Here is a 21,348-nt window from a genome sequence, read left to right as displayed (position 1 = left end):
GGGACACCAGGCGAGTTCCGTCTCTGGCCAATCAGTGACATTAGTCAAGCAATTAACTATCCAGAAGAAAAACTAGCAACCTCGGTGGCCCTGGTTTGGGGACTGTGCAAAATGTGGACCTCCACATCACTGTCACTCATCACATAAATCTTACACCGGTACTTCTTGTTACTAATGTAAAAACACAAGGAGATGGGTGCCACTCTCAGCCATTCCATAAATCTTCCAGCTAAGATGAACAAGGTGCAAAAGCTAGCAAACTCATTTTTAAAATGCGCAGTCTACCCAGGTTTAGTGAATGATTAGCGATTATAATTCAGTGCAACATTACTGAGTAAATAATAACGCTGTGAATACAGATTAGAAGCATCATTTAAAAGATGCAGTATACCAGCCATTAGCTGATTAGGCTCCATTATGCATTTTCCATTTTTGCCTAATTTAAAGTCTTTAACATTTAACAGTTTTGTAATCTGAGCAGTTAAAGGGCAGTTATTGAGCTAACAGTGCCAGAGTCTGCTTTTCTTTCTTTCTTTTATGTTTAGCACATTAGTTCATCACACTGTATTTCATTTATAGCTCAAGGCTTCAGATTTTGTACAAGTACAAGGTGTCAATGTAAACATGGCTTGTAGTTTGGCAACAACCTGGCCAAGCAAGTTATTTTTGTATTTGACGTGTATTGAAATTACTGAACATGCACTCGTCAAAAAGGTGTTATTAAATGTTTTGTTGAACCACATTGCATGTTTGATTTATTAATGTCAGTTTGTTCAAAATGCAGGTGAAATTGGTCAAAATAAAGAATTATTCAGGGCTGGTGTGTGTGTGTGTGTGTGTGCCTGAAAGAGAATGTTTGTGTGCAAGAGAGATGCAAAGTACTCCAAAAAAAAGGAATGTCTGGATGTAATGATGTATGTATTTGTGCTAACCTGAATGTTTTCTGTGGTGTTGAAGTAACTCTGACCCCAAATGCTGTCAAACCATGCAAGGCTGGGTTGCCCAATGCACATTTAAGGTCCCTGGTGAGGTGCTGCTGGTGTCATAGTTACATAATGAGTTTGTGACACTATCCATATGAACAGACTTGTGAGGACATTGTATTCACCAGCTGAGCCCCCCCCCCATCTCCAAAGGCATCTGACGGGCATTAGCGCTGCACACGGGGGGCTGGTTTGCCTCTGGCTTCACCCCTGTGCTCTGGAGGTGAAGAGAGAGCTGTTAAAAAAACACAAGCGCAGGATCAGGGGTTTCACTTTACAAACACGCGCCTGAAGTTAAAGTATCTCAAATAAGATTTTGACCCAGGTGTGATATGGTGTAGACCGGGGGTTTTCTGTCTTATCTGAAAAGGGCCAGTGGGGCTGCAGATTTGTGTTTTAACCCAACACTAAAATACCTGATTCTGCTTATCAAGGTCTTTATTGACGAATGCCACAATTGGACACGCCCCCTGAGCAAACGCCTCTGACAGATAATCGACTGTTTTTGAAAACAGATGTCCACGTTCTGTGAGTTTGGGTCCTCACAGTGACACATCCTGATGGGAGGAAGGGGGTGAGTGGGAGAGAGGTAACTTAGCTGTGCCCTTGAGCAAAAAGGACTACACCCGTGTATGTGAGTTTAAAATTTTATCGACCGTAGATTGTAAAAGTGGCCAGATTAGGTCACCTGGTTTGATGGATTATGTTGTTATTGCTGTTAAAAAAGCAATAAAGATAGCATTCAGGGTTATTTATTGGTTATTTTTAATGGGTTCGAACACTGAAAACCCCAGAGAGGATTACGCAGCATTTAGGTGCGAAGAGGCAATATCCCCTGTATTTGGGGTGGACTTTTGAGAGTCCTCTTGCTGTGTGATTGCGCAAGAGCGTGAAATGTAATCCTGTCGTGCATAAGACCAAGTTCTTTGGTCACTGAAATCAAGTGAATATATTTTGTGGCATTGAGGTGTAATTGTTTGCCATTTCATGAAAGTTAAGGACAAAAAAACCTTGGTACCTGCAGAGAATGCCACACTACTAGGCTTGGAAGCTGCCTTTCATGGAAACGTTAAAAATAATGAGATTGCTCCCAGTTGTGTACCTCTGTAGGGTCCACAACACCCATTACCTTAAAATTGTTCATTTTCAGTGGTGAGTGTTTCGGAGCCTGAATTAACTGCACCTTGACTGCACCTCGATTAACTGCACTTAGGACTCCTTCATAATGTGGTCTAGGACCATCCAGATTTCTACCCGCTTGAGTTTTTCCAGAGTTTTCAGACCCGGCCCATTTAACCCTTGACCCCGTGGCTAGCGGAGCGGCAGAAGTTTTCCGCTTCTTTCGCCGTGTTATTTCACCAGCCACGTCCTGCCGGCAATTGGCTTTCCGGAGCAGAACCAGGAAAAACCCAGGGAGGGTTACGTAACCGGCTTAAATATGAAATGCGAGCAGCATGTAGCTTGTCTTCCAGGACTGAACTTGCCTTTGAGGGCAAATGAATAATGTAATGTTACCTCACATGGATCAAATCACGGGAGTTTTTTTTCACTGGAAGGCAAAACCTGCAAGCTAAGGTCAGGCCAGGGGTCTGTGGGGGCCTGTGTCACCTTGATAAAGGTGCCTGCAAGGTCTGCTCTACCCTAGTCCTGGAGGACCACAGTGCCTGCAAGGTCTACTCTACCCTAGTCCTGGAGGACCACGGTGCCTGCATGGCCTGCTCTTTTCTAGTCTCGGAGGACCATAGGGCCTGCAAGGTCTGTTCCACCCTGGTCCTGGAGGGTCACAGTGCCTGCAAGCTTACTGAACCCTGGACCTGGAGGGTCACAGTGCCTGCAAGCTGACTGAACCCTATTTATTTTATTTTATAATATGTATTTATTTTGTATTCAGAATTTTCTACGCTGATCTTGTCTGGTGTATTGGAACCAATGGAATACTCTCAAAAAGTGCAAACCCTACCTTCTGGTCATATCGGCAGGCTCAGTCACACCAGGCAAGATCAATAGAGCTCAGAAAAGTATTTGAATCCAAAACAAATAAGTATCTGACCCATGTCTGAACCGTAGACCTGGAGGGGCGGAGGGCCACAGTGTCTGCCGGCAAACTCAACCTTAGTCATGGGGTGCCTCAGCCTTTTCAAGTTCACACAAGCTATTAGAGGGCCTGCACTGTATACTTTTTTTAAACTTGCAAGCTGTGTGATTGGACACTGAGACTTCTGTACAATGGGATAACTGCTACTGTACACTGTCAATATGGCACTGATTTAGATTTTTTTGTTCTGCGGTGAAGAGTCAGCGATTGACAGCTCATTGAAGCACCACCTATGAAGCAGTTCATGAGACCTCGAGGGCAGCCAGGGCCACATTAGCCAAACTGGGCCCCCTTGGGTCCTGATACAGGCGTCCTATTCCTATGCCCGCAGAGCTGTCCACTGACTTGCTGCTCTGGGGTTGTTTTTCAGCACTGAGCATCCTCCGTGTTAATGCACCCTAGAGAAATGTTCCCAGCCACAAAATGCCAGAGTGGTAGGTGGGATGTTTGCAGAAATCTCTAGCTTGCTTTTTGAAGGAGGGACTGCCGGTAATATGGTTGAGTGCACCTACGGTAATGCTGCTCTGGGTCGTTTTTTCTATTTTGTTTTCCATCCTGCCTGCTTTAGGAGCCTTCTGGGGGAGGGGGGGGGGGGGTTGTGGTGGAGAGGGAGGGGTGGTTTATCATCCCATTGATCTTTTCTCAACCACATGCTCATGTCCCAGATTAGACTCCCAATAGATATTTTTCTTCCTTGTTTTTAAAAATGTATTTCTATAACAAATAAATCTGATGCTTCTAATAGGATTTGCAAGAGTGGTGGTGGTTAAAATTGCCAGGGTCATGGCGAATTACGACTGTGAGGGTGATAGCAGGACTGTGAGGGTGATGCGGTTAGGACTGTGAGGGTGATGCAGGGTGAGGGTGATGGCAGGACTGTGAGGGTGATGCAGGACTGTGAGGGTGATGGCAGGACTGTGAGGGTGATGCAGGACTGTGAGGGTGATGGCAGGACTGTGAGGGTGATGGCAGGACTGTGAGGGTGATGGCGGTTAGGACTGTGAGGGTGATGGCAGGACTGTGAGGGTGATGGCAGGACTGTGAGGGTGATAGCAGGACTGTGAGGGTGATGGCAGGACTGTGAGGGTGATGGCAGGACTGTGAGGGTGATGGCGGTTAGGACTGTAAGGGTGATGGCAGGACTGTGAGGGTGATGGCGGTTAGGACTGTAAGGGTGATGGCAGGACTGGGTGAGCGGGTGATGGCGACTGTGAGGTGATGGCGTTGTGAGGGTGATGGCAGGACTGTGAGGGATGAGGACTGTGAGGGTGGCTAGACTGTGAGGGTGATGGCAGAACTGTGAGGGTGATGGCAGGACTGGGTGAGGAGTGATGGCTAGGACTGGAGGTGATGGCAGACTGTGAGGGTGATGGCAGGACTGTGAGGGTGATGGCGGTTAGGACTGTGAGGGTGATGGCAGGACTGTGAGGGTGATAGCAGGACTGTGAGGGTGATGGCGGTTAGGACTGTGAGGGTGATGGCGGTTAGGACTGTGAGGGGATGTGGTTAGCCTGGAGTTCTGCAGTCCCTGGGGATGCTGCGTAGGGTGTTTGCGCCAGAAGTAGCTGCACTGCCCCCATCAGTAATATGATCTAAGTGCTGAACCCTCAGTGTTCCTCTCCCTCCGGTTTCTCTGGTAATTATTCAGTACGCACTTCCCATAGGGGTCAGAATGGAGCGCACTGCAGGCCTCTGGTATCGCTGACTTTGGCTCTGAGAGAAATGTGGAGTATGGACTAGCTCTGTGAGTGTGTGCGCACGCGCTCGTGCCTGTGTGTGTGTGTTTGTGTGCCTGTGAGTGTGTGTGTGTGTGGGCTCGCGCGTGTGCACGTGTGCGCTCGTGCATGTGCATGTGTGTGCGCATGCGCTCCTGCCTGTGTGTGTGTGTGTGTGTGCCTATGAGTGTGTGTGTGTGTGTGTGTGGGCTCGCGCGCATGCATGTGTGAGCGTGTGTGTGTATGTTTACGTGGCTGATAAATGAATGCAGCAGCATCAGAGTGGCCTCTGCTTCCCTGCTCTTCCTGATGCCGATGCTGTGCTCTTTAGTCTGCAGCGTGTGTAGGCTTGTGCTTTTTAATGCTTGCAGGAACGATCACTTACAGTGAGCATGCTTTTATTTCAGTGCACGTGTGTGTGTGTGTGTGTGTGTGTGTGTGTGTGTGTGCGCGCGCGTGTGTGTGTGTGTGCGTGCTCACACGCGGCCATTTGCGAGAAACGGGTTAGTCCAGTATAATATAGGCTGCCTGTTACACTTTCCCTCTCACTGTTCCCCTGGGGACGGTGTTGCCATGGCAATCTCAGACACAGAGAAGCAGGCTCTGCTGCATGGGCTGGCTCTGACAGAAGCTCTCAGTGCCTCGGTCTCCTGACGCCATACATGTCTCAGCTTCGGCCCCACTCACCCGCATTCAGCTTCGCCTGCCGGTGACGTCGTCACAGGTCACTGGCTGTCTGTGCTTTGGCCATGTGTCCCTCTTTTGAAAAAGTACAACAGCTAACTTGCTCAATTTTTTAAAATTAAAAATGGCCAGTGAAGCAACAGTTTTCTGTCCATTTTTCACTTACTGTTGGCAGCGCAAATGAGGTGGACATGTAGATGAGGTTTTGGAACAAAAGTAATAGAAAATTTAGAAAATGGCCTCCTTTCACATTTTTGTATTATCTACTCTTTCGTAAGCCGTTTTGGCAGTTTATTGTTTGATGACTAAAATATATTTTCATTTTGATGATTCATGTGGATGACTAACCCACATTCACATGAGTTCAGGATAAGAAATGTAAATCTCGCTCGTGAGTTAATGATGGTGGTCACTGACAGAAATCACAAAGGAGACCATTCGATGGCAAAAGGTGCTGTATATTTAGTTTGCATTACATTTTGAGATGATTAAGAGGGAAAATAAACTACTTTTCAGTTAGGCATAACTCCAGGCTATGTTTGACCAAAACCCTTTTACCAGCTTAACTGGAGTCATATAATCTGTTAAACCAACACCTTTAGCCTTAGCCAGCCGACTTGCATCAGAACACAAGCCCCTGTGGCCTGCGTGCTCCTCCTGTCTCGGATTGCACCAAAAACCTTGCTGACGTTTGGGTACCTGGGGGATGAGGGGAAAACCTTGCTGACGTTTGGGTACCTGGGGGATGAGGGGAAAACCTTGCTGACGTTTGGGTACCTGGGGGATGAGGGGAAAACCTTGCTGATGTTTGGGTACCTGGGAGATGAGGGGAAAACCTTGCTGACGTTTGGGTACCTGAGGGATGAGGGGAAAGAAGAGCGAAGGGTGCAGTTCTGAGGGGGGTCATGTGATTAGACATCAGTGATGAATGAAAACAGCGAAGGTGACCTCAGAGGGCAGGGCGTGGTGCTGTGAACTGGGAGAGGCCCAGGCTGCATGCTGGCAGGGTTCAAAGCTGTCGGTACTGTGTCAGGTTAAAGCTTTTAGTCAGTCCCCATTTTCCCCAACTCATTCAGGCAGTTCCCAACTCCTCCCAAAAACCCCTTTAACTAGTCCCAGGCTGGGGTGTGAGCTCTCTGTACTTCGGCCTCTCATGGATGCCCCGTATTTGGCTCCACACGCCCATACTTGTCTTCGCCTGCCGATGATGTCATCGCGGCTTACTGTAACTGGCTACGTGTGCCTTGGCTGAGCATCCCTTTATGAAAAAAGCTGCCAGAACGAGTGGGAATCCATGAGCCTTGAATAAAGTCTGCCGTCCCCTTTCTGTCCTTTCCTCCCCAATCTGGAATGCCCAGGCTATGTGCTTTTTTATGTGCACCCATTGCCGCTACCTCCGCTACTGATTTGAGAGGGCAGACGAGCGTGGGTTCCCCTTCGAGGCGTGTGATGTTCTAGTTACTGCTGCACAAGCGCATTTAATCAGTCCCTAAACCCTTTAACTAGTCCTCAAACCCCGGCCCTCTGCATATGCTGCACCTGCTCCTCTTCTTTCCTCAACCCTTCTGGAACTCTCTTTATATCTGTTGGCTGTTGATAAGACGGCCAATCGGCGGCGAGGTCGTACAGCTTCCAAGTGATCACGTGATGTGTTTTCGCCAATCACGTGGAAGCTGCAAGGCCTTGCTGCTGATTGGCTGTCTTATCAACTCCCCAGTAAATATCTGTGGTTGTGGAAGCATTTCACGTGAGCTCTGTTTTAAGTTAGAATGTTAACTACCACATCAGGTATAATTAAAGAAACAAAAACAGAAAATGAAGCTAATACTCCCCATGGTGGCGATGACTGTTATGAAACTTAAAAAACATTCAGTAATTATTGTGTTATATATCACTCAGCCTTAAGATAGGCATTTGTTTTGTTCAACACCTCATTTGCCTGTCAGCTGAAATCAGTGTATATTTAGCGGTGTTCCTCATGGTAGCCTTGGAATTTTCGTTTGAAACATCTGTGGTAGGCAGCACAGTGGTGCAGTGGGTAGCACAGCAAGAAGGTTGTAGGTTCGAATCTCGGCTTGGGGTCTTTCTGTGTGGAGTTTGCGTGTTCTCCCCGTGTCCGCGTAGGTTTCCTCCGGGTACTCCGGTTTCCTCCCACAGTCCAAAGATTGCAGGTAGGCTGATTGGAGACCCCAAATTGCCCATAGGTATGAATGTGTGAGTGAATGGTGTGTGTAGCCCTGCGATAGATTGGCGGCCTGTCCAGGGTGTATTCCTGCCTCTTGCCCAATGCACGCTGGGATAGGCTCCAGCACCCCCGCAAACCTGCTCAGGATAAGCGTGTCTAGATAATGGATGGATGGATGGATGGACATCTGTGGTAGAAGCTGCTGTGATCACATGTTGAAGGATCGGAAGCTGTCGTCTGCGTGCAGGTGAACCGGGTGATTTGACGGCTTCGCCCCTCTGCACCGCACGCCACTCTCATGCGTGACTCAAAGCAGAAGTGCTGATCTGGGGTCAGTGTTGTCTTTCGTCTTGGAACGGAAAAGGTCCAGCTGCGGACAGGGGACCCCCTGGATCAGAGGTGTCCTGTGAAAACATGGGAACCTGGCCATCGTGACCCAGCTGTAAGCGGGAAAACCTGCTAGACCTGTTCCAGTGGGTCTGCCATTACAGAAACCGAAATGGGGGTCACTGGAGGTAACCCGTTAGTCAGAGGTGGGTGACGAGGGCCGTATCTGCTTCTGGTTTCCATGGCACCTTCTGGTCTTAACTGCTTAATTGGCCCTGACATTTACACCACCTGACATTTTAGCTGTATACAGATTTTTTATAAGCACATGAATGACTCCCGAAGACTGTTCTTGTGTCCCTATGTGTCCCTCTACGAGTGAAGCAACGTTGGTGTATACAGCCGCTTAGCTCATTTAGCCAGGGTGATTGGTGGAAACAAAAGCCTGCCGTGGCCCTCCAGGACCAGAATTGCCCACCCCTGCATTACGTGTTAAACTGTATTTGAGCCAGTCACCTCACGCATGAACACAGCCGTGAAAATCCATTACGAAGGTTTAAGGTGTAAAATGGGGAGCTTTTTAAGTCGTCCTAGATTAAGCTGCCTGCCAGGCCAGTAAACGAGGGTATTAATTTGACCCAGTTACCGAGGAAACATAATTAAAGTGTTTTTTTTTTCTTCCTCTTGTTATTTGGAGATGGCTGCTGGATTTTGGCTATGCTGTGACTGGGCCCCCTGGCTGCAGTGGTGGTTTATGGGTGAATGCCCCTCATGGCCCTGCCTCTAGAGGATGGGGGGGTGTAGTTAGTGGGGTGGATGTTCGAAGGCGGGTGGTCTGAGCACGTTTGGTTTAGAGAGAGTGATGTCATGGGAGTGCAGGATGGGGGCAAGCGTCTGCCAGATTTGTTTGTGTTTTGGCTGCTCAGATGCTGTTTTAAATGAGGATCGACAGGTCGATTTGGAATTAGTCTGAGTCTAACCATTCTTCCCCCCTCTCTCTCCCACCCTCTCTCCCTCTCTCTTTTACCGTTCCCCTCTCTCTCCCTTCCTTTTTTTTCTCACGTCCCCTCTCTCTTTCCTGCACCCCTGTCCCTCTCTCGTCTCCCTCTCTCTTCCCTCTCCCTCTGTCTCCCTCTCACTCCCTCTCCCCTCTACCTCTCTCCCCTCTCTCTCTCTCTCTCTCAGTATATGTGCAGGACTGCAGGCTTTTGTGTTCACTGGCAGCTCTGAGTCCTCTTCACCAGGACCCAGAACCACTGGACCCACTCCCCCCCCACCGCCCCCCCACCTCGGCACCATCGCCCCCTTCACCCCTCCTCTGCTGGAGAGCCGCGGTGTGCGTGGGGCAGGACCCCTGCTGCTTCCCCCTCCCCCCACCTCCCCTGTACAAGCGTGACTCCGTCCCCTTCCTCCGCCCCCACCCCTCCTCCTCCTCCTCCCCGCCGTCGCCATGACGACCTCGGCCCTGCGCCGGCAGGTGAAGAACATCGTGCACAACTACTCGGAGGCGGAGATTAAGGTGCGCGAGGCCACGTCCAACGACCCCTGGGGCCCGTCCAGCTCGCTGATGTCGGAGATCGCCGACCTCACCTTCAACGTGGTGGCCTTCACCGAGGTCATGGGCATGATCTGGAAGCGGCTCAACGACCACGGCAAGAACTGGCGGCACGTCTACAAGGCCCTGACGCTGCTGGACTACCTGATCAAGACGGGCTCGGAGCGCGTGGCCCAGCAGTGCCGCGAGAACGTCTTCACCATCCAGACGCTGCGGGACTTCCAGTACGTGGACCGCGACGGCAAGGACCAGGGCGTCAACGTGCGCGAGAAGGCCAAGCAGCTGGCGGCGCTGATGCGGGACGAGGACCGGCTCAAGCAGGAGCGCGCCCAGGCGCTCAAGACCAAGGAGCGCATGGCGGGCCTGGCCACCGGCATGGGCTCGGGGTCCGGCGCCCTGCCGCCCCCCTACCCCGGCCGCCGAACCAGCCAGCCCAGCATGGCCGCCCTGTACGGGGAGGACTTCAGCCGCTCCCGCGGGTCCCCCTCCTCCTTCAACTGTGAGTACCTCTGCCGGCTCCTTCAGTTCTGCTTACTCCTCCTCTTCCTCATCCACATGATCCCGACCTAAGACAGGCAAGGCCCACAACCAAGCCCAAGAGTCTGGGCCTTGTTCAGCCCTTGAAGGTGTAAGATCACAGATATGTGATTAGAATGTTCCTAAACATTCTAAAGCTGATGACACAATCACTTCTGGTTACTGAAAGCTGTGGAGTTCTAGAACACTGACTTAGAATAAAAAAAAAACACATTCCAAAAAAAAAAAAACCTCTTCAAATTGTTATACATGCATCTAGGCCAGGCCACTGAAATTACACACTGACCTGGAATTACCACCCACTGCCCAGCTCTCCACAGCATCTGTCACACCAGCCTCAGGTGGCAGACAATGAGAAAACTCCACAGGTCACACACACATGCACTCTCCCTTCCTTCTTTCTCTCTCCCCCTCTCTCTTTCTGTCTTTCCATTTCTCTCTCCCCCTCTCTCTTTTTCTCTCTCTCTCTCCATCTCTCCCTATCTCTCACCCTTTCTCTTTTTCTCTCCTTCTCTCTCGCTCTCCCCCTGTCTTTCTCTCTCTCTCTCCACCTCTCCCTATCTCTCCCCCTTTCTCTTTTTCTCTCTCTCCCCCTCCCTCCTGTGATTGGCTATGGGACATTTTTTGTATTCTTGTCATGCTTGTGTTGTCATCTTCACTCATGCTAACAGAGCGGACAGTCAAAACGTGAACACAGGGTCGCACAGAGTGCCACTGTGTCAACAGACTGTGTGTGTGTGTGTGCGTATTTATATATCTTGTGGATGCCATTATATCTAAACATTCATCTCATTCAACATGATGGTAACCGCCCTTTCACATGCATAATATTGAAGTTATTATTATTTTCAAATAATATTACATTGATATTATGATTATTGCTCACTTGTTTTAGAGTGATGTCTCTTTAGTAGTGGATTACAAATATAAGAATAATGCATTTTATGCCCCTAGTAACCTGTTGTCATTCAGAGGAGCCTGCACATAAACATGTATGCTAAATGGAAGTATTGTTAGCATACACATAAACATGTATGCTACATGGAAGTATTGTATGCATACACATAAACATGTATGCTAAATGGAAGTATTGCACAAGCATATTTTACATGGCACTGAGACCAAGATGGATTTATAACAATTAATATGCGCTAACCGCAGTCGTCGTGTCGCGATTTTTTTGGTCCGTGGATTTGTTTTTGAACCGGCAGAAAAGACGCGATTCGGCTGGGAAAAGTTGGGGGAATTTCAGATGGGAACTTATTGTGCACGAGAGAAATATTGGTCATAATAGAATGCGACTGTATTTATTTTTTTGGCAAATTTCGTTAGCGACATCGGGTTGTGAAGCATCATTTAATCACGATAGCGCATTCCAATGCGTAAGCGTTTGTCGTCCTGCATTATGACAAAAATAAAGCGTAGGAGGTGAACAGAAGGCTGTTGCTAACGTTGCAGCGCTCAAAGTGCCAATTGAAAATATAAATAAGTGATGCTAAGAGATCAAAGAAAGCAGTGCGATGCATTGAAATTGACATTAGTTGGGACGTTACTTACATTTGTATCGATGCGACAGAACTGTGATTTATACTTGTGTTGGTAAATCTGTTGAAACGGACCGTGAAGGATACAGATCGAATCTGTGTTTTGGCCGTGTCTTGTTTTTTGGAAAAAAAACATTCAGTCTCTTGGTGCGGACTCTGGCGGGAAAGCAGGTGGTGTCATTAACTATATTGACAATGAATGGCCATGCTCATGTTTGGCAGTAAATTAGATTTGCCCTACCTGTGTGCGCCCAGACTGAAAGCACACCTGTGGTTCTCAGCCTCAGTCCTGTGGGGGCCCGCTGTGTCTGCTGGTTTTTAAGTAAAATGTCCAGTGTTAATTAAACTCTTAACAGATAACATTTGGTCCCACTCTGGAATGTAAGACCAGAAGTTATCTGTTAAGTGCTGTATTAATACTGTTAGAATTGAATTAACACTGGATAATTTAATGTGTAGAATCTGTTAAATGTTAATTTATTTTACTTAAAGGTGTTTCATAATTTTTACAGGGATTATTTACCCTATTAAGCCTATATTGTCAGAAATACCTCTGCATGCCGTGTATAGAATAATGGCTCATTATCGTTTTGAATTCTTCATTATTTACCTAACAGTTAGCTTTAGTCGGGATGTATAGACAATCTCACCTGTCAGGAGCTTTTTGTTTCACCTCAGTCTTTCATTTCATCCGTTAAAACATTTAATTGTCTGTATGCAATTGTTTGCAATATAGCACAATGTCAGTATACACACACACACACACACACACACACATTATCCACATAATGCGTCTTAAGAGGGTAAATAATCCCCTCTAAACATGAAAGGCACCTAATTAAGAAAAAATAACATATGTCATACAGGCTGACAGCCCAGGACATAAGACTCCTCTGCCTCATTAAGAAGAGTTATTAAAACTTTAGGAAGTTAGAATCCTGTACCACAGATTTTTCTTATTCAGCATAGTTCAGTGGATGCTAAGCTCTGCAGGATAGCATTTGCTCCTGAAAATTGCATGTGTGAGTGTGCTAACTAGAAATATAATTTAGGGGCACATCTGCTAATTGGGGTATATTAGTGTGCTCCTAAATTTTTCTACTTAGGAGCGTGTGCTCCTTGGATAAAACTTAGCTTAGTTGTCCTGAGGTGACTTTGGGCAAATGATTACATTTTGCTATATTTGTTTCAGAACTAAATTCCCCTTTATCTACAGTTAGTCTTCCACTTTAATTTTCAGAAATGGGCAAATGAATGCACATGATTAATTCCCAGCAATAAGACTGGCTTTCGTGCCAGGTTCCCCCAGTTTGGCCAGATTCCCAATGGAGCACGCAGTTGGATAAGAACGTTGGCAGTTACGATATTCTGTGGTCTTTGACGAGAACCTCATCCACGTCCACTTCCTGCAAGACTCATGATGACATCAGGGCAATTGTGACATCACACACCACGGGGCTTACGCTCAAAGGCACGACTGCTTTTTGTTTAATTCCAGTAATTGATCCCAAAGCGTGATCAGTGGAGCTATAAAAACACTGCTGACGACGTGCTCAAGATCTGCGTCATTTTGCTTTTATGATAAGCCCTAAAAGCCTACAGGCCTGTGGGTCTCCAAAAGCTGGGTCTGCTATAGGGCTTACCAAATTTTGGACCAATGTGCACAATTTGTAGAATGCGTGAAATGGAGAGTGTGTATACAGATCCAGCATTGTAGTATAGAACATTACTGGCATTTAGCTGGACGCTCTTATCCAGAGTGACTTACACAACTTGTTTTATATACAGCTGGATGTATACTGAAGCAATGCTGGTTAAGTACCTTGCTCAAGGGTACAACAGCAGTGTCCTACCTGGGAATCAAACCTGTGACCTTTAGGTTACAAGCCCAGCTCCTTACCCATTATACTACACTGCCGCCTGCTGTGTGTTGTCGTATAGGAAACACCTTTCTAAAATTGCTGGTGTAGTGTAGTGGAGAATGTGTGCTGTGCTAATGGAATCATAATGGGCAGTACTACATAATGATAATACAATATCGATAATACGGTTCCTCTGCGAACCACTCCCTCATTGCCCATCTTTCGTCATGCTATGAAGATGCATCTCTTCAGACTATATCTGGACTAACTAACTACCACCATTCTGCGGATCATTTCTATCGCTTAAATTTTCCTCTTTCATGCTACACATGCACCTCCTATGCCACTCATGTTACATGTACCTCCATCCAGCACTTATTGTACTTTGTATCATCGTCCTGATGTTGTAGCTTGTAATGCCCTCTAGTTTGACTTAGCATAGGTTAGGTCAGGGTAATGGTCACTGTGTGAACTGGACTTTGTGTTCTTGGTTATGAATAACTGTATAAAATGAGTAGCGTACCTTATTGGACCTGTGTTTTTTAGTTACATTACATTACAGGCATGTTGTTCCAATGACCTTTGGTATGCACTTTTGAACGTTGCTTTGGATAAAAGCATCTGCCAAATGAATGTAATGTAATGATAAAAACAATGATCAGTTGTTAGGTTTTAAGCCATAGTTACAAAGAAAGTCTTCAGATGAGATTTTAAGGGTTGAACTGTAGTTTACATGCGTGCCTATTCTGAAGGATGTTACCTCTACTAACAGAGGAACAAAAGACTCGCAATAGCGCCTAACCCAGGGTCAAGTAGGCCTGGAGTTTGAGGTGGATGTAAACCATCATCCCACTGCCGTAGCTCGAAGTGGCATTTGACTTGATTGGTCGCAGGGGCCATATTTGTGATGAGTGGTTCTGCTTGTGGTGAATGCCCGTGATTAGTGAGTGGCCGTGGGGGAGATGTGTGGATTTATTTTTGATGAATGAATGACACTGGGGAAGTTAGGGATGGCTAGCTGTGTTTGTGATGGGTGAGAGTGGCCATTTGTGTGATACAGTATGAGGCCATGTGTGTGTGTGTGATGTGGTCCTAGGTTTTAATCCTGGTCTGGGCCTTTCTGTGTGGAGTTTGCATGTTCTCCCTGTGTCTGCGTGGGTTTCCTCCGGGTACTCCTGTTTCCTCCCATGGTCCAAAGACATGCAGGTGGGCTAATTGGAGACTCTGAATTGTCCTTGGGGTATGAATGTGTGAGTGAATGGTGTGTCGGCTCTGTGATGGATTGGTGGCCTGTCCGGGGTGTATTCCTGCCTTTCACCCAATGTTTGGACAGGGTCCACATACCCCCCCCCTCCTTCACCCCCCCAATCCCTCAACAACAAAAAGTGTTTTAAATTGAACAAATTTGTGTGGCTTATATTCTGTGTTTATTGTGTTTATGGATCTGCTGTTAAAGAGCTGTTAGCTGACCTTGATCTGACCTTGATCTGAGTATTGCTGTGTCTCTGTGATGCAAACTGAGCTTAGCTTTAACTCCGAGGTGGGGGGAGGGGGGGGGGGTCACAGAGGGGTCAGTGGGTCTCTCAGGGGCCTGGCTGAAATAAGTTCAGTGGGCGGGTTCAACAGGGAACTGCTAAGCTTTCGGTGTTTCACAGAGGAGTGTCTGTAGACTTTTTCAACTGTAGTGTATGGGAATATGTGTGGAATTGGTGGCATATTGGAGGCTTTGCCACAGGATAATAATTCATTATGGTTATGGCTAGAGTGCGTAGCCTTGGTTGTATAGTGTTGAGCACAGTGTGTGTGGAGTTCACGGTGTGTGGGGAGTTGATGGTATGGTTTAATGGACTGTGTTTGTGGAATTGGAGGTATAGGAGTGGACAGTGTGTAGAGCTGCTGGTGTGGTGGTGTAGACAGTGTATGTAGAGCTTCTGGTATAAAATGGCAGACAGAGTATGTACAGTTGATGGTATAGTATGCTGGACTGTGTGTACTGCTGAATCAGTGGTATGGCAAGGAAGAGTGTAGAGTTGGTGGTCTAGCAGTCCACTGTGTGTTCAGAGATGTTGGTGTAATATACTGCACCATGGTGAATAGATCCTGTCCAGCCTGCATTCCTGACAAGGGGGGGTACAGGTGGGGGGGCACAGCGCTGGCTTCTGTGCAGCAGCCTGGTGTCCAGACTGGTGCTGTGCCAAACCCCACACCCGCGCCCCCATCCCCCCCCCCCCCACCTCACTCAGCAGATCTGGATCCATCCCAGGGAATGCCCCCACACTCCCTCCTCTGACTCCCCAGACAGACTCACCATTGTTCTGGGGGTCAGACACCAACCCGCAAAGAAAAACAAAAATGGCCCCCGCCTCAGAGGCGGAAGAGAGCAGAGCGGTGTTCGCTGCGTGATTTATTGCACACGCTCACGCCCCACCCCCCTCATAAATATACAGCACTCTGGCCACGCCCCTTCATAAATATACAGTGCGTATCAGAGTTGGGCTATCGAATGGGTAAAGCATGAGAAATAAATACTATATCAAGCAAGCTGTAAATATTCTCTCCCTTTCTGTGTCTTTCTCCCTCCCTCGCTCTCTCTCTCTCTCTCTCCCTTCTCCATTTTCAGCCTCCTCTTCCTCTCCGCGCATCCCGTCGGATCTGGAGCAGGCTCGGCCACAGACCAGCGGAGAGGAGGAGCTGCAGCTGCAGCTGGCGCTGGCCATGAGTCGTGAGGAGAGTGAGAAGGTAAAACACACACACGCACACACTCATACACACAGACACACAAACACACACGCTCGCACGCACACACACGCACACACACATACACACATACACACAGACACACAAACGCACACATGCACACACGCACACACACAGACACACAAACACACACACGCTCACACGCACACACACATGCACACAGACACACACATGCACGCACACACACACAGACATACACGCATGCACGCATGCACACACACACACTCACAGACACACATGCGCCCTCGCAAACACTCACAGACACACACATGCACACACAAATGCACACATTCTCTCTCTCTCTCTCTCTCTCTCACACACACACACACATACACACACACACACATTCTCTCTCTCACACAGAGGTAATTTCTGTGTGCACATTGTCTGACAGTGCTACTGTTTATCACCCTGTTTTGCGTGTTCACAAAGAGCACAGCTAACCTAATACCCCACTTCACAATGCCCTCCTCCGTCACCATTGTCCCTGTCTCTTTGTGCAAACTCTATTGATTGTGGCTTGTGCTGTCCGGGAGTGCTGTGATTGGCTGGTCTGACCGTATTGTTCAGCGAACTGTCCTCCACTGATTGGCTGCTGGACCTGTGACTGGTTTAGAGTGCTGTCAGCACTGCAAACACTGCAGTTCTGCATACAGTCTTTCAAAACGCTCTGATCATCCCTTCATCCCTCTATCTCTCCAAAGGCTCTGACCATCCCTCCATCTCTCCAAACACTCGCTCCGTCCCTCTATCTCTCCAAAGGCTCTGACCATCCCTCCATCTCTCTAAAGGCTCTCTTCGTCCCTCCATCTCTCTCTAAACACTCTGACCATCCCTCCGTCTCTCTCACGCTCCTCTTACCCTCACAAAAGTAGACCATTGTCTCCCTCAGTTAGAATCCGCCCCTCTCCTGTCTTACACACGCACTCCTCCCTCAGCCCTCTGCTTCCTCCCAGAGGAGTATCTCACCCCCCCCCCCCCCCACACACACACACACACACACACACGGCTGTGATGCCAGGAAAAAGTAATCAATCTTCGAGTTACCAGCACAGGCTGATGCAGCTCAATGGGTCTTAAGCAATTGATCGCGCTTTCATGCCCTGCTCCACCCACCAACCCCCGCCCCCCACTCACACCCCCGCGCCCCCCGCCCGCATATCTGTGCGGTCAACCAGCCTTGCTATTGACGCCAGCGGCCTCCCGTGCCAGGAGGTAGCCAAGGACACGTGTGTGCGAGGTCATTAATGCGGGAAACGGGAGAGAGGGGGGAGGGGGGGGAGAGGGGGGGCGAGAGAGGGAGGGAGTGAGATGGGGGGGCGAGAGAGTGTGATGGAGGGAGAGAAGAGGGGGAGCAAGAGAGGGAGAGGGAGAAAGGGAGAGAGAGAAAGAGAAGAGGGAGAGAAATGCATCCAGGGAAAGTCAAATGTCACACAAGTGATAGAAGTTGCAGGTTTGATTCCCAGATGGGGCACTGCTGTTGTCCCCTTGAGCAAGGTGCTTAACCTAACTTGATTCAGCAATAATCCAGCTATATATATATGCATTGTAAATGAAAGATGTAAGTTGTGTTATTCAGTCTGGATAACAGTGTCTGCTAAATGTAATGTAGCTGTGAATCCCCTGAGAACTCTGTCTAACCCCCTCTGGCCACTAGGGGCAGTGTGGGCTCTCTTTACATAATGAAACTGGGCATAGTTCACTCTGCGTGTGGACAATCCCGAATGATCAGACCTTTTGTGCTTAACAGGGAGGCACCCCCCAAAGAAAGTGTGGCTCTGACATTTTGGCGATCGCCCAGGTCCCTGCTGTGGGGCCTCCTGTAACACCCTTCGTGTTAATGGATTTCAGTGCCCCCCCCCCGAGCCCTGTGCTAACCCAGAAACGGCTCTATCAGTGTACAAACAGGGCCTGCACGCTCACACGCATGCACACAAATACAAACACAGACCCGCATTCAAAAGTTCATGCACACATATACAAACATACACACACACTTATTCAAATGTATACTCACACACACAAAGATCAATCTCACTGACTTCCCTGGTTAAATAAAGGTTAAATAGATGAAAACACACACACACACACACACTACTGTGGAATTGCATCACCTCTGCACTAGCCAGGCAGCCTAATCCTCATGTGTGAATGTGGAAAATGTTAGATTATCACTTTCCTTCCTTCCTCGCTCTCTCATTTCCTGTCTGACCTCTGCGACCCGATTACCTCATCGGGGGTGGGGTGAGTTTGAGATTTTTAGACTTTGACTCGACAGGCTGGCATTAATGAGCGCCTAAAATGCATAGATGTAGATTTTCCAGATTGGACCTTGAGGGCGACAGTGGAGTGGGGGCAAGCCAGATGGCTGTGTTCCTTAAGAATTACAGTCCAGTTCTACTTTGGTTTCTGTTTGGGACTGCAGCTGGTCAGTGTGTGTGTGTGTGTGTGTGTGAGAGAGAGAGCGGGTCTGTGTGCTGGCACATTAAGGCTGTCACATCAAACAGGCGCATGAATATACATTCCACAGTATGCTGCATCTCATCCGTCTGTGATCTGTTTGCATTTTAATTACTCCGTTCAATCCAGTTCCTCATCAGATGTGAGCTGGAGTTAAGCTGCCGGAGAGCTCACAAAATAACACGATACGCCATCAATTAACTAACAATCAATTAACTAGAAAATAATCAATTAACTAACAATGAACAGTTAGACTGTTGTGATGTGATGGAGATGTGATGTGAAACGGGCGGTGATAATTTAACCAGATCTTCGTTTTCTTACTAAATTAACTTTTTAAATTGACTTTTTTTGAGGTATTACTGCCACCTTGTGTTGGAAAAGAGCACTGCGCCTGAATCCTTTTTATCCTGCATTGTGTGATCCTTGTTTCTCTCAAAGGACCAGGATTGACTCTGTTCTTTTTACCTCTTTTTGCATCCCCCCCCCTTCCCCTCAACACTATCCCCTAATTGGTTGATTTCTAACCTTCCCCATATTGCTCACCTTGAACCCCCCCACCATCCCTAGCCTGCCCCTCGGGTGGAAATGGACGAGCAGACTCAGCTCGAGATCGCCCTCTACCTGAGCAAGGAGCAGCTGCAGCAGGTATCGCCGTGTGGGCGGGACAAGGAGGCGGGTCCATGGCTGGAGCCTAGCGACCACGTGGCCTATCAGTCTGCGCTTCCTAACACAGACCTTTTTCTCCCTCTAGCCCAGTAACACAGCATCCCTTTCTCTCACCTCTCTCTTTCTCATCCAAGTAGCACCACCAACAGCACGGCCATTGGCAACATCTCCTCTCTGACCAATCAGACGGGATCTTCCCCTGTCGCTGACCAATAACGCAACAGCCCCGCCCACCAAACTAACCAGTAGAGCTGACTGCATTTCTTCCATGAGCAGTGCTAGCGTGGGCTCTGTCTACAGTCTCCTCTCATCTGTCTTTCCGCTGCTAACAAAATAAACCCTCTAACAGGGAGGGGGAGGGGCCACTGCCGCAGGATTCCTTTGAGTGGCTGGGGGTGGGGGGCCTCCAGTGCTTGGTCAGCTGGGATTCTAACTCCTGTTAACGTCTTCCCCTTTTATTACGCCAACCCCCCTCTCTCTCCCTCCCTTGTAGCCAGCCCCGCCCCCTCCCGTTGCCTTGGAGATGGACGAGGACATGCAGCTCCAGATAGCCTTGAGCCTGAGCAAAGAGGAGCACGAGCAGGTACTGCCCCCTGGGGCCTTCAGGGGCCTCCTCTGGGGCCCAACAGGGCCCGAAAAATGGCGGGGCGACTCCCTACGCCCCCCTCCCCCACTATTTCCTGTGGCTTACTCTTACTTTGCTGCAGCACTTTTCAGAGCTTAATGGCTTTGTCTCCTCCTTTTTTCTACCCTCTTCATTCTCTCCTTTTCTTTATCTTGTCTTTCTCTCCTGCTCTCCTTTGAAGCATACGCACACGCGCACACACACAGACCCTAACTCCCATCCTGTCTGCTGTCCTTCAAAGCGCTTCCTCCTCAGTGTTTCTCCTCTTTCAGATACGGGGTGTGCCTTTCTCTTCGTTTCGCTCCCTCCCTCCCTCGCTCTGCCAGGTGGGCACGGAGGAGCAGCCGTCTGTCTGACCTGGGCCTGAGCACCCTCCTTTCCTCCTACAGAAATCCTTCCCTACTTCCTGCTTTCCTTCTTTTCTTCCTTCCTTTCCTGAGGCTGGTAGTGTCTCTAAACTCAGCTGTCCTGAGCTCTGCTCTGGAGAATACCCTGCGTTTGTGTGTGTGTGTGTGTGCGCGCGCGTGCGCGTGTGTGTGTGTGTGTGTGTGTGCGTCTCTCTCACTGCTGTCTGTTCGTCTGTCTGTCTGTCTGTGCGCAGGAGCAGCGCAGTCGTCAGGGAGACGAGTCCCTGCTGCAGAAAGCTCTGGAGGAGAGCAGGAGGGAGAGTGAGAGCGGGACGGGGGAGGTAAGTGACAGTCCTGGCCCGGAAACGTCCCCCCTGCCCCAACACAGTCCCATCCCGAAAACATGCCTCCCTGCACCAGAACAGTCCCGCCCCCGAAATGTGCCCTCCACACGTCCCACTGAGGAATTTCTCTGTACAGATGCTGTACACCCCCCTTGGGGCAGATACTTCATTTAAAACAATTTAGCCCTTTAGAGCAGGACTCCTGGTCCTGGAGGGCCACAGGCTCTGCACTGTTACTCACACACATATGCACACACACACGTTCAGGCACATTTCTTTCTCTCAGGTTTCAGTAAAAACGTTTTACTCTGGGTGCCAAAAGGCCATGCACTTCGCCACTAGGGAGCAACTAAGTACGGAAGTTAACATAAGTGATGCAACCGTTACTAGTTTAACCCCAGTGAACTGACTGTAGTTTAACTCCAGTAAACTGACTGTAGTTTAACCCCAGTGAGCTGAGTGTAGTTTAACCCCAGTGAACTGACTGTAGTTTAACCCCAGTGAGCTGAGTGTAGTTTAACCCCAGTGAGCTGAGTGTAGTTTAACCCCAGTGAGCTGAGTGTAGTTTAACCCCAGTGAGCTGAGTGTAGTTTAACCCCAGTGAGCTGAGTGTAGTTTAACCCCAGTGAGCTGAGTGTAGTTTAACCCCAGTGAGCTGA

General features: G+C 48.6%; 1 protein-coding gene across 3 annotated transcripts in view; it reads left to right on the top strand.

The window, feature by feature from the left end:
* The window catches only part of epn3b (epsin 3b), a 35,988-nt gene that overhangs the window by 6,881 nt on the left and 7,759 nt on the right, over positions 1–21,348 (top strand). Inside the window, exons 2-6 of one of the 3 annotated variants that reach the window (XM_064324734.1) lie at positions 9,175–10,043; positions 16,108–16,226; positions 19,275–19,352; positions 19,867–19,956; positions 20,600–20,686. In XM_064324734.1, coding sequence (XP_064180804.1) covers positions 9,440–10,043; positions 16,108–16,226; positions 19,275–19,352; positions 19,867–19,956; positions 20,600–20,686 — 978 coding nt within the window. In that variant the 5' untranslated portion in view covers positions 9,175–9,439. The remainder of the gene's footprint in view (positions 1–9,174; positions 10,044–16,107; positions 16,227–19,274; positions 19,353–19,866; positions 19,957–20,599; positions 20,687–21,348) is intronic. The other 2 variants (XM_064324736.1, XM_064324737.1) reach the window with 2 other exon arrangements.

Source organism: Anguilla rostrata, chromosome 2, assembly GCF_018555375.3.
Source record: "Anguilla rostrata isolate EN2019 chromosome 2, ASM1855537v3, whole genome shotgun sequence".
Classification (NCBI taxonomy): Eukaryota; Metazoa; Chordata; class Actinopteri; order Anguilliformes; family Anguillidae; genus Anguilla; species Anguilla rostrata.
This window is presented reverse-complemented; position numbering and strand designations above follow the sequence as displayed.